Source organism: Schistocerca gregaria, chromosome 1, assembly GCF_023897955.1.
Source record: "Schistocerca gregaria isolate iqSchGreg1 chromosome 1, iqSchGreg1.2, whole genome shotgun sequence".
NCBI classification, from domain to species: domain Eukaryota; kingdom Metazoa; phylum Arthropoda; class Insecta; order Orthoptera; family Acrididae; genus Schistocerca; species Schistocerca gregaria.
This window is the reverse complement of record NC_064920.1, coordinates 653,841,395-653,858,421: the sequence shown is the minus strand read 5'-3', so window position 1 is coordinate 653,858,421 and position 17,027 is coordinate 653,841,395. Positions and strand designations below refer to the sequence as shown.

At 40.5% G+C, this 17,027-nt stretch overlaps 1 protein-coding gene across 7 annotated transcripts in view; it reads right to left on the bottom strand.

The window, feature by feature from the left end:
* Positions 1-256: 256 nt before the first annotated feature.
* LOC126361237 (putative epidermal cell surface receptor) overlaps positions 257-17,027 on the bottom strand; it is a 402,667-nt gene continuing 385,896 nt past the window's right edge. For all 7 annotated transcript variants that reach the window (XM_050007773.1, XM_050007777.1, XM_050007776.1 and 4 more), the window contains one exon: positions 257-2,339. In XM_050007773.1, coding sequence (XP_049863730.1) covers positions 2,277-2,339 — 63 coding nt within the window. In that variant the 3' untranslated portion in view covers positions 257-2,276. The remainder of the gene's footprint in view (positions 2,340-17,027) is intronic.

The following is a 17,027-nucleotide window of genomic DNA, read 5'->3' as shown; positions in this document are numbered from 1 at the left end:
AAAATAATGTGATGAATATTATGAAAAAATCCTGGTTTCCTAGGTTTTTCCAAATTCGAGGCTTTTTCCCAGGTTTCAAGGTTTGGTGGTACCCCTGTGTTTGTTTTGTATTGGCGACATGTATTTAATCATTAATTTCCTTAAGAATACACGAGGAGAGCTGCAGAAATGAATTAGAGGAGTATGGTTTGCTGTTTGCTATGGCTTTGATCTATCACTAATTATACAGTCGCTTGACTGACTGAAGTAATTTCCATTTGTTTTAAGTAATTTTATTATTTCAAAATATATACAGACTATGAAAACTTCTATAAATATATGAGCAATAAACAGACTGACACAACTGAATGTAGAATACAAATTTGTTAGAAGTTATGGACATGTATTGATTTCTTTTACTTTAAATGTTATCTAAATTTAAACATTTTGTATAGTCTTCACTTATAAATGAAACACATAGAAAGTAAAAAAGTTATTGAGTAAAATGATTAAGATCACATGGATGATACTGAAGATTTATTGTCTTTGGCACATGCAATGAAAATAAGATTAAATAAAAAAAAATTTCAGTATAGTAACATACAAGCAACATAGCAAAAATACTGTTTAACATCAAAAGTTCTTCGTAAATTGCCATCTGACCTCCTCATGGTAGGTAAGACTATACAGTGTTACTCTTCCTATATAAATGATAAACAGGAAAATTGTTTAAAAATTTAATATTTCTACAATTTTGGTTCGTTTCTCTTGCCACATCAATGGAGAGATTATTCTGTGGGGGAAGTGTGTAATACAAATTCTTGATTCAGAACAAAGTTTTTTTTTTCTATTAGCACTATGTGTGCTTAGAGCACGACAGTGGCAGATGTTTGTGATTTAATAATTGTTACTTGCTCAGTTAATCATAGCTTATGCAAACGTAATGTTTGAGCCAGTTGAGACAGCTTTGTTGACAGAGATTAAAGAGCCAATGCTTCTTTTTTATGCTCTTTCTTTTTCATTTTGAGATCATATACATTATTGTTAACCAGTATTTCTAATGATGTTTATCAAATGATATACTCTGGTTACCAATTAGCATTAACTTTGATCTGCACTGAAATAAACTGTTTATCTTCAAACAAATGATTTGTGTATTATACAATTATTTTTGCCTGAATATTTCTTAAAGAATCATTTCCAATGGAAATATTGTCTTTTTGTATATGTTTGATATCTAGTAATGGATGACAACATTTGTGAATTCTAAAAGATCAATAATGAAAACAATAGTTGTTTAAATTTTTTATATTTTTCCCCCTCTTACTCTAAGTGTGCTAAACACTGCTACGAAAAACCCAGTGAAGGAAACTATATATTGATTTTCATGTATGAAGAGAATGATCAAGGATGTATCACATGCTAAAATTACTGATTACTTGAATCAGGAAGGAAGGCATATATACATACATACAATAATGTTATTTGAATTCAAGTTTTTCAATAATTTAAAAATATAGAATGATACCTGTTCCATATTTACAATGCAAGCGCAATATAATTCTCTTTCAATGTTTTTATACAACTTATCAACACAATGCTGTACAATATTTTAATACATGTTCTTTTTTACTATGTTCAAATTAAATTCTCACCTGAAAACTACTCCTACACAAACTGCAGTATGGTTTTAACCATGAATGTGACATATATGCTCTGTAAACTGAAAGCATATTATTAAGGACTGATATTACAATGAGTGAATATACAGAAGTAAATGTGTGTTCTTATTCATAAAGAAAAAGAACAGGCAAGGAAGTGCACTGTACTGCCTTGGGTGTTAGCTGATTAACCAAAGTATTCTAAAATTAGAAATGATAATTTTGAAAGAGCTCTGCATATAAAATAATATTCTCAGATATGCCTGTTATGCATAGTGTATCTTGAGATGGTATTCTCAATGCATTATGTATCAAGACTTCCTCATGTGGAGACTCAAATGTAAGTCATTATATCCTAAAATACCAAAGATGGAAGTATTGCACAGGAAAGTATAATTTCAAAGGCAAGTTGTATCAGCATGAACAGATCTTCTCTCTTGTCCACAAACTTGACTCTGTTCACTTAGCACTAGGACACTTTACTCATTGTTCAAGTAATAGTTTTGCTAAAAGGATCCAGATTTGTTATGAACACAATCCTGTCAACATTTTGCACTCACTTATCATATATGAACATACTCAACAAATATTTGCTGTGGTTCACATTCAGTCTTCATATTTGAGGTCATTGTCTTCTTATGGTACTTCTGACCTCGTTACTGAATTTCCATTGGTTGCAGGTCCAGTACTGTCACAGGTCTGAAATGTTAAAAACATTTCATAGATGATTTTAAATATAATGGCAAACACACACAATTAAATACAGATAAAAATTACTTAATTTTCACCTTGAGTATTGAAAAAAATTCCATAATGTGAAAATGCATGAAAAATAAAGAAACTGTCACTGCATCATATGCTTAACTTTCACAACTGCAAGTTGATACAGTATTTACAAGTTACAGTCCATAGAGTCATGAGGATGTGTAAATTACTAATACTATGAGAGTAATTTGGAAAGTAAAGAATTTCTCTTTCCTACAGATACTTTTGTATGATATAATTAAATGAAACTGTATTTTACATACAATTTGACACCCAGGCTACTTTTCTATGCCTCCCACATACTCAGTTGCCATCAAGTTGTTGAATGACTGACTAATGACTTCTTTAAGTTTATCATCACTTCTGTAGCATTGCCCACTCAAAAAAATATTTCAATTTGGGGATTAAGTCTGGGGCTGAGTCCAGACTGTATAGCCGATGTTGAAACTTCACCCAATGAAACTGCTGAAGTGTGTCCTGTGTCAATCCTGCTGCATGTGGACATGCATTATTGTGAAAGATGATGACTCCACTAGTTAGCACTCCATGGCACTTGTTTATAATGGCATGGTGAAGTCGCTGACGTGTTCGACAGTAGGCTGCTACATTTAGGGTCTCATCTCTAGGCATGTAGTCGATAAGCAGAATACCCTTACAATCTTGAAACTCCGTAGCCACAATCTTTATGGTTTTAAATTTTTTTGTTTTGTTTTATTGGTGATTGCAAATAATGCCATTCCATAGATGGCACTATGTTTCAGGTGCGAAATGTGATATCCATGTCTCACCACCAGAGACAATGTGATTCTAAAATTCAACACCATCCTTTTCGTACATCTGAGAAATGTCAATGCAGCTGGCATTTGTTTGGTTTCATGTTTGTCTAAACAAATTGAGGAAACCAATTGGTACACTGTTTTATAGTGCAGATCTGCACTAACAACGTCATAAAACACAATTGTTGAAATGACTGCAAAGAATGAGTGCAGTCCATTAAATTGTGAAATGCCTAACTTCTTGGATTTGTGTTTCAATCCTTGCTTTGAGTGCATCAGTCACCATTGAGGGACAGGCTGAGCGATCTCCATTGCGAACATTTTTAGTCTGCCATTGAACATGATACATTACTTTCAAACTGACACTTTGTTCATCACATTACTGGAAACCTCAGTTATCCATCTACAAATTTAGATGGGCCAGACTTTTCACACATTTCAAAAGTGGATAACACTGGACACCTCACACTTGGCAGGAGTTTCAATTTTGTCACACATTTTAAAGTCACACAGCTAAGTAGTCAGCAACTGTATTGGATGGTAGCTGCCGCCAAATTGAAGCGGATGAGTACCAAGTTCAGTCATTGGTTGGTGATGGTGGTGGGGGTCATGGTCAAAATGTTCTTTGCTTTCCAAATGACACTCATACATCACTTATTTAAAGAAAAATTAACTAAGAAAAGAGAAAGGAAGGATATCAGACAGTAATCACACTTTACATAAGTTCTATACTTGTCTTTAATTTCAGAAATGTTAGACTTCTAGATGACATTAATATGACACGATCTGCTGAACTTAAATCCAGTGATAATGTGCCTTTGATTTCTTTACATACCAGGAAGCAGTTATTGAAAAAGCAATGAGATTATAGATAGTAAGGCAGTATTTACAGAAAGTGCTGGATATTTAATTTATCTGAACTTCTTTTTTTTGCTTTTACTTGAAAGATATTAGAATACTTATGTAACTGTGAAATAAATGACTGGTAGTCCAGAATGGTTGAGAAGCTTAACTAGGGAAGCAGAAAATTTTTGTACAGTAATTCATGATTTTATTTTTCCTACCACATTTCAAGAAGTGGCCTAGCCCTATTTATCCATGTGATAGGGAGCACTGAGAATCAAATTTAAGTATAGGCTTGAATAACATCAACTGATAGTCTGGATGGAGACCAAATAGAAAAATAAAATTTTAAAAAATAAGTAAAAAGTAGAACCAATAAGTAACCTTTACGCTAATAAATTTGGCCCAAGGGGTTGGTTGAGTAACATTGTTTGTTAAAGTCACTTTGAGTGCTTGGTTAATATCCCATTAGTAGGTATTTTTATGATGATAAGTGATGAAAAATATCAGAGCAATAAATAACACATGCCTTCTTCCTGATATAGTCTTTAACTTATTCTACATCCCTAAAGGTTTTAATCCATAATGTGTCAATGATTGGATGAATAAATTATTGATAACTGAGTCCAAGATAAGTATAGATTACATGGCAGCACAGTTCAAGAAAAGAAAAGAAAAGAAAAGAAAAGAAAAGAAAAGAAAAGAAAAGAAAAGAAAAGAAAAGAAAAGAAAAGAAAAGAAAAGAAAGAGAAACTTGTTAAAAGCTTAGACCTTGTAACTATGTGTGCCTTATATAGAGCCTATAAGTAGATACACTGCATGGGTATGGCCTTTTTATACTTTCCACCCTTTATCCTTCTTTTGCTTATGTTTCATTTAGCATTAGCAGTATCATTATAGCACAGGGAGTGCAATACCAAATCTTCAAAGCTTTCTGGTCTGTTCCTTGAAATAAAACAGGTTGGTTAATTATACACTGAAGAGCCAAAGAAACTGGTACACCTGCTTAATATTGTGTAGGACCCCTGTGAGCAAGCAGAAGTGCCACAACACAATGTGGCATAGACTCAACTAATGTCTGAAGTAGTGCTCGAGGGAATTGACACCATGAATCCTGCAGGGCTGTCCACAAATCCATAAGAGTACGAGGGGTGGAAATATCTTCTGGATGGAACTTTAATAGAACCTTGCACGGCGTCCAGATATGCTCAGTAATGTTTATGTCTGGGGAGTTTGGTGGTCAGTGGAAGTGTTTAAAGTCAGAAGAGTGTTCCTGGAGCCAGTGTGTAGCAATTCTGGATGTGTGGAGCATTGCATTGTCCTGCTGGAATTACCCAAGTCAGTCAAATGCACAATGAACATGAATGAATGCAAGTGATCAGACAGGCTGCTTACATCACTCCAACTCTATACACCCCACACCATTACAGAGCCTCCACCAGTTTGAAGAGTCCCCTGCTGACATGCAGGGTCATGTATTCATGTTGTTTTCTTCATGTCTGTCCATGTCATCCGCTTGATTCAATTTGAAACGAGACTTGTCTCATCAGGCAACATGTTTCCAGTCATTAACAGTCCAATTTCAGTGTTGACAGCCCCAGGCAAAGCATAAAGCTTCATGTTGTGCATTCATCAAGGGTACACAAGTGGGCCTTCAGCTTCAAAAGTCCATATTGATGATGTTCTGTTGAATGGTTCACATGCTGACATTTGTTAATGGCCCAACATTGAAATCTGCAGCTATTTGTGGAAGTGTTGTGCTTCTGTCATGTTGAATGATTCTCTTCAGCTGTCATTGGTCCTGTTCTTGGAGGATCTTTTTCAGTCTGCAGCATTGTCAGAAATGTGATATTTTAGCGGATTCCTGATATTCATGGCAAATTCATAAAACTGACATATGGGAAAATTACCACTTCATTGCTACCTCAAAGATGCTGAATCCCATCGCTCATGTGCCACTTATAACATCATGTTCAAACTCACTTAAATCTTGATAACATACCATTGTAGCAGCAGTAACCAATCTAAAAGCTGTGTCAGACACTTGTTGTCTCATATAGCTACTGCTGACTGTGTACCACTCAGGTGCATCTCGTTCAAATGACTTTCTCCCAGATATATCATCTTTATTTTCAGCTTTTGGTAGGCATGCTTCTTTCAAAACATATTCTTTTGGCCAAATCAAATCAGTGTCTTCGTATTATCATAACAAAACATTTACCATGCTCCCTTCAAGAGCAAGTTGCAGTTGTACAATGTAGTGGATCCAACAGTTGCTAGCCTAATCTTTGAGCAAAGGTAATAAGTCTTTAGCAAGATCAATAAGAAGTACTGAGAAATTCACTATAGAACAGTGCATTCACAGCTGCTGGCTTGTAGGCGCCAGTGTGGTGATATGTGGATCACAATGACACTCATGAAAGCGGACTGCAAAATGAAGGTAGCCGAGCACAACAGTAAACTCAATCATACAGTGGGTCAGTCTTCACTGAATTTTGAGGCAGAGGAACTTCTTGTCACTTGAGACCAGCAGCACCACTAAGACACCAGAGTTACACTGGACAGTGAGATCTATGGGCATCACCAGCACCAGCCATTGATTTGAGACTGGGCTGCACCTGCTGCCAGCACTAAGTCCTTCACAGGACTTGATGCCATCACCCTGTTGACCTGCCATACATGCCTACTGCCACCAATGTTGACTTCCTAGCAGGACTTGATGCCTCAGTGCCAGCCACCATCCAACTCTTTCCAGAGGTCATCTAATCGAACCCTGTGCACAGCCATCTCCACACATTGCCACAGTGATGTGGGCAGAGTGAGAGACCATCAGCATTTCACACCACTGAGCACTGAGGGAAGAAGTAGGATGTCAACAGCTGAGGCCTCCAAATGCTGCAAGCCTGGCCCCTGTCAGCATCGTAAGGTGTCTGCTCAGCATGCAGCATGGAAGCTGCCATCCAAATATTAGCGCAAGTCAAGGACAACAGAGAGAGAGAGAGAGAGAGAGAGAGAGAGAGAGAGAGAGAGAGAGAGAGAGAGAGAGAGAGAGAGAGAGAGAGGGGGGGGGGGGGGGGAGAGGGAGAGAGTGAGAGAGAGAGGCATGTTTGCCTCACTGAGCTATGAGAGGTCATGTATTAGAGTAAAATAAAACCATTCTTTACTATCAACAGTGTTTCCACTGGGTACTCCAGCCCCTAAGAGTGGTGTCAGCCGTGCCACATCACCACAATCAACAGCATAGGGTGTGCTACACTCACAGTGTAATGTCTGAGCCACAGCCTACAGTATTTTCATTTGGGGTCAGTGAGACTATTTTGTTCTTTTGTGGTGACAATCATGGGGTTGAGGATTAAGAGAGTGATAATAGAAGAGTCACTTTTGTAAAACCAAAGGAACTATTTGACTCTGTCACAGTTTAAGGAGAATTCTAGGGGTGATTGGTTAGTAACTGTGTGTTGTATGCAGTGCAATTTGCTTGGGCATTCTGCTCCACATGCCAAGTCTGTAATAGCAGTTTGCTTTACACGTAATCACTTTGGGCACACGGTAAGGCAGTACAGAGTGTCCCGGTGGCTCAGGATTAGACAGAAGTAGGTTGGTAGTATAGGTAGTTGCAGAGTGTTCTATGTGGGTTCTGGTGGATTGTTATTTTTGTGTTGTTTTTGATGTATTAGTTCTGAATAACGAAGATGAGTGATGGAGAGGCAGTGCCAAAATCAAAAACACATAGTGTCACCAGTGAGAAAGCTTGTACAGTCATTCATGACTATGTAGCTCAATCAAGGGTGGAAAAAGTGGTTTCAGGTAGTGAAGTTGTAGAGAAAAATGAGTAAATAGAGGTGTTAAGGTCACAGTCTCCAGGAGTGGATCCAACAGTTGCTAGCCTTGTTTCTCTCTTTGCTGGTAGGTTGTATGAGGATGCGTTAGCATTTGTGGAGGATATGATGTCATTAGTTAACATATGGGATTGGTCTGATAAACAATTGTTATAGGTAGCCTAGTTTCATTTAACAGCGGAAGCAAAATCATTAGTGCAGTGCACAGAGGTGTTGCACACCAGAGATGCCTAGGATAGTGTGCTTTGGCGAATCTTACAATCACTGTACAGCAGCTAGATTAGCATTGGAATATGAGGAAACTGATGTGTCAGCGGATATAAGGGATCAGAGAAATGTGTGTGTCGAATATAAAATGTTTACATTGCGGTTGTACAGGGCACATAGAGAGACAGAGCTACCAGCCACAGAGGGGTAATATGGATGGATTGGACTCCAGATGATTTAAGATATATAGTAGCAGGTATGGTGTGGGTTAGCAGCAGGGTTACAGAGGTGGTCTGGGACATAAGAAGTACCCTAGAGCCGATGGAAGTAGTTCACAGTATATATAAATGCAGTAAAAACAAATGCAGTGGCAGAATGTGCCCCAGTGGGTGTGACATGGGTGGGGGGGAGGGGGGGGGGCAAACATGTCAATGGCCTCGAGAGAGTTTGTGGGTTGGAGGTGTTAGAACCCACCGTGCTACAAGTTGTGTGAAACAGAGGTAATGATATACAACCACTGAGGACAGTAATGATGGATTTTTTGTTTGAGACAACCAAGTTTAAGCAATATGTGGATATGGTGTCTCATATAAGTTAGCAGTAGACTTTCTGCATGCCATAATTAATCTTTGATGACTTATAGTGGAGATTAGTGGAAAGACATTCTGGCAAGGGGAATCTGTTGTCATTGTTGATCTGTCATGATGAGTGTAATGTGCAGGAAATCCAGTTAGAGTTCAAACAATGACATTAAGGCTTAATTTGCATGACTGTGTGTCAAGTGGCATCAGACAGTTGCTATGACTGAATGTGGAGCTTGTCTTACAAAGTGGTGAGTTGTGTATAGTGGAACTGCTGGAGGATAGTGAGGTACTGGGTGCAGCATGTTCTTTGATGAAATGTAGTATTATACATATAAAAAGATAGGGGCAGAGAGAAGGTAGTACTTTCCAACATGGGTAATTTTGGTGCTAAGGAGGTTAAGTTCTTGAGGAGGACATTGTTAGCTACATTGGAGATTCTAAATGAGGAAGATTCTCACACAGAGGGTGTAGACTATAAGAGGGCACAGGATGCTGCTAGGACTGCATGTCATAACAAACTGAAGCAATTAAACGGGACAGAAAGGATCTGTTTATCCGCAAGGCCCATTGCCTGCTATGCCAGTAAAACAACACAGGACTCTCACAAGGAACGAAGCACTGGTGCATCAAAGCCCATACAGAATACCATGATAACTGCCACCAGTTTTGCAGGAATTTACAAATCAACATTTGGCTGACAGGATAACAGAAGTGGGTAGTAGCCCATGCAAACTGGGAATTGTGATAATGCCCAAGAAGTCTGTGGCTTGAAGAAGTGTCCCTTTTGATGCAGTTATTGCCATTTGAATAGTAAGATTATGATAGATGCTTACCTAATTCTGAACATCACAGAGATGACAGATAATCCAGGGCAATGCCAGTACTTCTTTACAATGGACTTGAGGAGTGGATGCCATCACATAGAAGTTGTTCTGGAGAAAAAACCAAAAATGCATTGTGCACCTTGGAGACACTGTCAATACAGAAGGATCCTTCTGGGTTAAAAAATGCACTGGCAACATTCCAGTGTTTACTGGACAGAGTGCTGAAAGGATTAAAAGCTTGTGAGTGTCTGGTGTATCTTGATGACATAACTGTCTTTTCAAGGAATATGCAAGACCATAGGCAGTGACTCTTTGAAGTGTTCAAGAGGACACAAGTGGCTCATTTGACAATAAGTGTGGAGAAATGTCACTCTGCACAAGAAGTAGTCAACTGTATGTGGCATGTGGTTAGTAAGGATGGCATAAGAACTGATCCTAGAATAGTGCAAGCAGTGGAAGATTTTCCAGTACCAGGAACAACCAAGGAGCCACAATGTTTTTTGGACCTCACAAATTATTATAGGTAGTTAATGAAGAGGTTTGTGTGTACTGCAAACCCACTTATGCAATCATTGAAGAGGGGTGTTAAGTTTATGTAGTTGGAAGAATTTCAGGGAGCATTTGTCGAATTAAAAGAGGTGTTCACATCACATGTGGTGGTGGTGTAGGCAGACTTTCATACTGTAATGTGTTGCATTGAGACATGCTCTTGGATATGTTTTGAGCCAAGAGATGAATGGTCAATAACACCCTGTTGCCTTTCTATCAGGACAATTGAATGCAACAGAGAGAAATTATTCTGTGACAGAGAGGGAAATGCTTAGTATGGTGTAGGAAGTTCATGGTAGTGACAGACAATGCAGCTTTGAAGTGGTTACTGCATTTGAAGGACCCATCCAGTAGATTCATGAGATAGGCATTAAAACTCAGTGAACTTCAGTATGAAGGAAACCACAAACCAGGGAAGAAACACTGAAATGCAGATGGCTTAAGCAGGAAGATAGCAACACTAAAAGCAGTAGTTCAGGATCTTGGGTAGTCGCAAGCAGCACATGCTGTAACAGTAGGGCAACAAACAGCAGTTTGCATACAAGACTGGTTATTGTGTAGAGAAATGAAATTAGGACCATGGGTGGTGGTGCAAGCTGACTTGAAGCAAGAAATACTACATGAAATGCATGATCACATTTTACCGTTTCATGGGGATGTAGAACAATGACTTGGAGAGTGGGAGAAAACGTACTGGTGGAAGGGAAGGAAGAATGATGTCCATTAATATGTCATAAATTGTGTTGGTTGTACAAAGAGGGCAGATTTAAATCAGAAGCAGATACTGTTATAGAGGTTGCCAGAAGAAATGGAACCATTTAGTTTCATTGAGGTGAACATGTTAGGCACATTCAGCCAAACACCAAAATGTAATCGTTTTGTGCTAACTATAAGAGACCAGTTTTCTCATTACAACAAGATGATGCTGATGCTGGACCAGCAGACAGTCACAATCGTGCAGAAATTGGTTAATAGGTGGCTACTGAAGTTTGGAGTGCTGGGGACAATAATTATGAACGAAGGGGTGTACTTCATGTTGGAGCCGATGATGGAGTTGTGATGATTGTCAAAAGTAAAATCATTGAGAACTAGTCCACTTCATCCACTTGCCAATGAACTGATGGAACAAGTTCATCAGACAAATAGAAGGAGGCTTTATTATTATGTGACTGCAGCATTCAGACTGGGACACACATTTGACCTTTGTAGTGAGTGTGTAAAACTCCAAAATGCACACTAACACAGTTTATGGGAAGAAGATGCCATTACCATTCAACATGAGTAGCCAGGAAGGAGGCAGGAAGGGGGGATTGGTCCAAGAATTTGCAGAAATGATGAGGGTCCATGGAGCAAATAGTAGGGCACTGGAGAAGCAGGAAGAGGCTCTGAAGCTAGTGGAGATATTACTTCAGTATAAAGTAGGCCAATGGATCATACTGTTGAGCCCATATGGTCCAAAGGGAGAAACAAAAAAGTTTGTAACGCGGCACAAGGGCCTGTACTAAGTAATTCAAATCACACCACTACTAAATGTACAGCTGCAGCTGCCAAGTAGGTGAACAATTGTGAATGGTATCATTTAAACCATTCAAGGGTGCATCAGAGGCAATTCCATGAAAGGCTGAGCAGGAAAATATCAGCAGTACAAACACTACATCAGCATCTAGGGGAGTGGCAAGCATCACAGAATGCCAATAAAGAGTGTGAGACAGTTTAGCAACCAACAGCAGTTTAGTGAGGAAAGAGGTAAAGATGAAGAATAAGCAGAAGGATGAGCAGCAGGAGAGTGAGATCCAGAGACCGAATGCTCAGTATGCGTTGAGACCAAAGAAGTAACTGATGTGTATTGTGATTTTATGATTGAGTATTGTTGTTTTGTGTAGAATGTAGGGCATTTAAGTTGTTTTTGATAAGGTTATACGAGTATGCTTATGTTAGGGTAGGATTTACTGTTAGTGTATTAAGATATGCTGTTCAGAGACAGCAGGCTTATGAGGGAAGAGGAGATGATCTGTCCTCAAGTTGCTATATGGAAGGAGGGCTGGTAGTTATTAATACTGGTTTTGGCAGTCCTGTACTTCTTCACTGAGGCACGGAGCAAGGGCGCTGCAAGATCACCACCTAGAGAGTGTAGTTCTATTTTCCAGACAACCATAAATGCTGTTATCCAGTCACATATGGTTATTAAGTTTAGTGTTTAATGTGTAGGAGTTGCAGAATGAAATTAGGAGACTGGAGGAGGTGTTATCAGGGGTTAAAACAGTTATCAGATAGTGTGAGACCAAGAAATGTCTCAAAAGAGAACAGGAACTTGTTTGGAACATAAGCACGACTAAAGGAGCAGATCCAGGAGATGATCTGAGGGGTACTGTACGAGTCCAGGAGAGTGAAAAGAGGATGGATTGATGCTGGGGATAGAATACTGAAGACCATCTTCAGGACAGCATGTGATTTCAATAAAACAAATTGAATAAAACTGCAGAGGCTGGAAAGGGGTCAGTGGACTGTGGAGGGGCATTCCACACAGATTGTGAACTTTAAGAGCAGCATGTTAAACAACAAATACTTGTTGACATAAAAGTTTTCTGAATATTATACCACAATGTAATATAAAAAATTATGCAACGTTTCCACCATGGTTACATCAGTAGACCCAGAAGAAGATCACTGTAATCATGGCTGAAATGTTGGTTCCTCCAGTATAGTTTTTTACATTATGATAATGAATTTACCAGAGCCTCAGCAAGCACTCTAAACTGGGATTTGGAAGTGGTGCAAACGTGGATGCAAGTACTAGATGCAAGAATAATGATACAAGACTGTTGCAGTCACTAGGTGATAGTATATGGGATGGGGCAGTTACTTGAGCAGTATCAAAAATGGTTATGAAAATATAAGGAGAATTACTGCCAGAAACACAGCTGGTAGTGGAGCTGAACAGGCAGAATTGGCCATTATATTACTATGGTGCTATGGTGGGTGTGATGACAGATAACACACAGTTGTACATATCAGTAAAGATACTGATATACTGGTAGCAAGCAAGCAAGCATACAGTCTTTTAAGTGCCAGATGATGTATACTTATCCGGTTCAGTTAGTGGCAGTTGGAAAATTTGTACAAGTGATAGGAAGGTTGCTACTACTGGCAGGAGATGGGGATCAACATGTGGTGTGACCTAGGGTGAGTTTCAGCAATGTCAGATTGGGGTAGCCACTGTATGCCCGACTCACGAGACTGCAAAAAGTAGGAGCACATGCACCCCGCAACTGTTTAGATGCAAAACACAGTGACATACCTGCTGTAAAGAGGACATCAAACCAGAACCATATTTTCAGAGAGTGGGTTTACATTGGATATACTCAGTGAACAATACATAGTAGTGGTTGCTAGGTGCTATGAGCAAGGGAAACTCATGGGGGCAGGACATTTAGAGTTGTGAGGTAGTGGATTGTTAATCAATAGGATTGTGTGAGGTATTATGGATCCATGTGTGGCAGTTATTGACTGCAAGAGTCGACCGCCTCATCTTTGAGAACGAACTTCTTTGAAAACTGTTAATCTCAGTGTGTTCCGAACTCTGTATTTGAGTGGATGTGTTTGTACCAACAGGATAAAATGAAGTTAATTCATTATAAACGGCCAACTACTTAATGTTAGGTTCAATATTACCATACGTAACATCCCGATTGCCATACTGGTGACCCCAACACTCACAAACGCCACTTATGATGCCAGAAATGTGTAATGGAACATCGCCATGGACAAACAATGCAGCAACCCTTTGTCGGATTTCTGCGTCCATCGACTTTGCATCACGCCGCATCTAGATGCAGTGTACAGGAAGTGTAATTAGTGTGTAAATTCCTGACTCTTGTGTGAATCGTGCTTTTTGGTAACTTTTGTCACCTTCTCACACATCGACAATGTGACCGAGACACACACGTTGTCCGTCGAAACCTGCTCAACGCATCGGTAATTTCTCTTCCGGACAGTGCAGTGCTCCTTTGCCAATTAACTTGGACTATGTTGACTTGCTTTTGTGTAATGAATTAACTTTGTGCAGTGCTTTGATACCAGACAATCATGCCAAACAATGGAATGCAACGAACGGAGTCTATGTTGCAAATCCCAGTTCGCACAAACTCCGAACTCCGGCTGAATTGCATGCCTGGTCGAATTCACAGAAACAATTTCATCAAGGACATCCTACTGATCAACAACAATGCACCAATTACACCGACGACAATGCTGGCTGTTTCTCAGTGCAACTCTGGATGTGCCACACCTCCCTCTACACAGCACCCGAGCCGCACCGACTCTGCCCAACCACTACCAACAGCGACATCACGGCCGCCGCCTGCTGGCTCACTGACCTTGACCCAGTCAAAACAAACAGCTGCATGACATGCGATCCTGCCACGGCTACCGCACCCGCATCTTGTCAACAACTCGCCAACACTATGCATGCTTACTGCTCGGCCGTTCAATACTCGATCGCGCCCGCAACTTGTTCACCCACCCTAGAATATGATTTCAGCCGTATCAATGCTTCATACAGCAGTGAACGTGTTCTCACTCTGCCACCGCTGAGTACTGAGTTTCACGCTGCCGCCGAGTACTGAGTTTCACATTCGCGATCGCACACACGATCTCTTCTACTCGAACTGTTACGTCAATACTATGCCGCCGACCTTGTCTTGTACACCACATTACCCTTTGATAGAGACAGATTCTGCTTTTGACCCCATCTTACTCAGTGATACACAGCAGACTGCTTCATGATATACATTTTCGTCTGGACCAGCTGCAACAGCTACGTGGACAAAGTGCGACATACAACTTGTTGGTACAAGATCAGTTACACATGCTGCTGCCAACACCGACCGGGCACGACATGCAATGAGATGCTCCCGTCATTGTTCCACCACTGACTGCTGATGATCCTTTGCCACTACTACCACCTACAACTAATACCCTGACGATCATGCTGCACGGATCTATGTCCCAGATGTCACAACTGTCATCATCATGCTGCCTTAAGTGGAAATTCTACGTTACTGATGTGATACAAGCAACTTATTTACGCCGCTGCCACCTTTCCTTGGTAGTTCCAGACACTTCGTTTCTGTATCACAGCATAACCATCCGCATTAGAGTGCCGCTTGCTTTGCCGCCCTCTTCACTACCTTCGCAATGTACGACCAACACATGTGCCGTTTCTGCTTCGACGAGTGAGCATCTTTCCGCTCTGACACACAACTGTGCAGCAGTGTCACGCGAGCAGCTTGCAGCCTTACCACTCGACCGCAGCGCTGACAGCGACAGCACACATGCAACTCCAGTTCCATCGAACTGAAGTCATCCACCGCCAAGGTCAGTCATGTGCAGCTTGCTGTTTTCTCCTCTGCTGCGACATCAAGTGCCTCTATAACTCCGTCATTACTGTGGCACTCGCCGGCAAATACTTTGGCAATACATCGCATCGCATCTTCGACGCACTCTGCGCCTTTGATCGGATCAAAACCCCACTGCACCTCACAGCCTTGGCACAACGATGTTCTCCACACAAACATGCCACTGCCTTCTGCTTCCACCGTGCCATCAGCAGCATGGCACGGTCAACCTGTGGACACCTTCTGTGCCTCCATCCCTCCGCTGGTCATGCGTACCACTGCTGGTCGTGCCTATCAAGACATCGAAAAATGGTCTGATCGCGTCTCGCACTAGCGCCTGCCACGACACAATCGGTCACCCGCACCTGCGCCATCAGCCAGCCGGGTATACACACGCCTCTCATCATCCTTACCAAGCTCTGCACTACCGGTGGGGGCTCTGTGGTGGTTATCACCTGCAAGATTCGACCACGTCATCTTTGAGAACGAACTTCTTTGAAAACTGTTGATCACAGTGTGTTCTGATCTCTGTATTCGAGTGGATGTATTTGTACTGACATGATCAAAATAAAATTAATTCATTATAAACAACCGAATACTTAATGTTGGGTTTGATATTACCGTATGTAACATCCCGATCCCCATACATGTTTCATTTAGTAGCTAATATGATGCGAGTTACTCTGTTGAATGTGACAGCCTTAGCTATATGGGCCACACAAACCTCTATAGATGTTGGCCAAACAGAATCCTACTATCCTTAATGACACCTAGAAACTGAGCTGGGACTGTTAATTAAGTCGTATGTAAGTCGGATGATACCAGTACAGGAGGGATGGATCACTGCAGAGCAATTGTTACAGCATGTGTAACAGCATGGGGATACTAGACATCAGGTAACTGGACCTTTTAGTGTGTCACAGTTCCTAGTGCCAGTGTAACTCTGATTTTGCTTTGCTTAGCTCCAAAGTATTTGAAATGACAAGCCATGCAAAAACGTGATCCAGCCGTACTTCAAGTTCCTGCAGAATGAACTCCACAAGTGAGGGATGAAAAATAGATTTACAAAGCTCTGAATTAATACATTAATTGCATAGTAGTTAAGATTAGCCAATTTAGTATGATGATCTTGTTTTACAGTTTCAGGGTAAAGGAAATTATAGTGGAGAATTGTAACAAAGTGACACCCAAGGGACCATATCTTCTCTGTGGAGGGGCACACTGTAGTGTCATTACCCAGTCTTTGAGCAAGAATAATAAGTCTTTAGCAACAGTAAGAAAAATTAGCAGCCTTGAATCAGAAGGCACCAGTGTGGTGAATGTGGGTCACAATAACAAACACACAAGGGGTAGTAAGACAAAGATAGCTGAGTGCAGCAGCAAATTGCACCACACAGCGGTAACCGCATGACAAGCAGGATGGTATCACCACACCAGTACAAGTCTCTTGTAATTGGTGATGTGATTAGGTACCAGGTTTTAGTGAAACAAACGAATGTGAGAAGCATATAAATAAACCTTAATTTTGAGGCAGAGGGCCTACAATCACTACAGAGCAGCAGCACCCCTACAGTGCCAAAGCTACATAGGACAGTGAGATGATG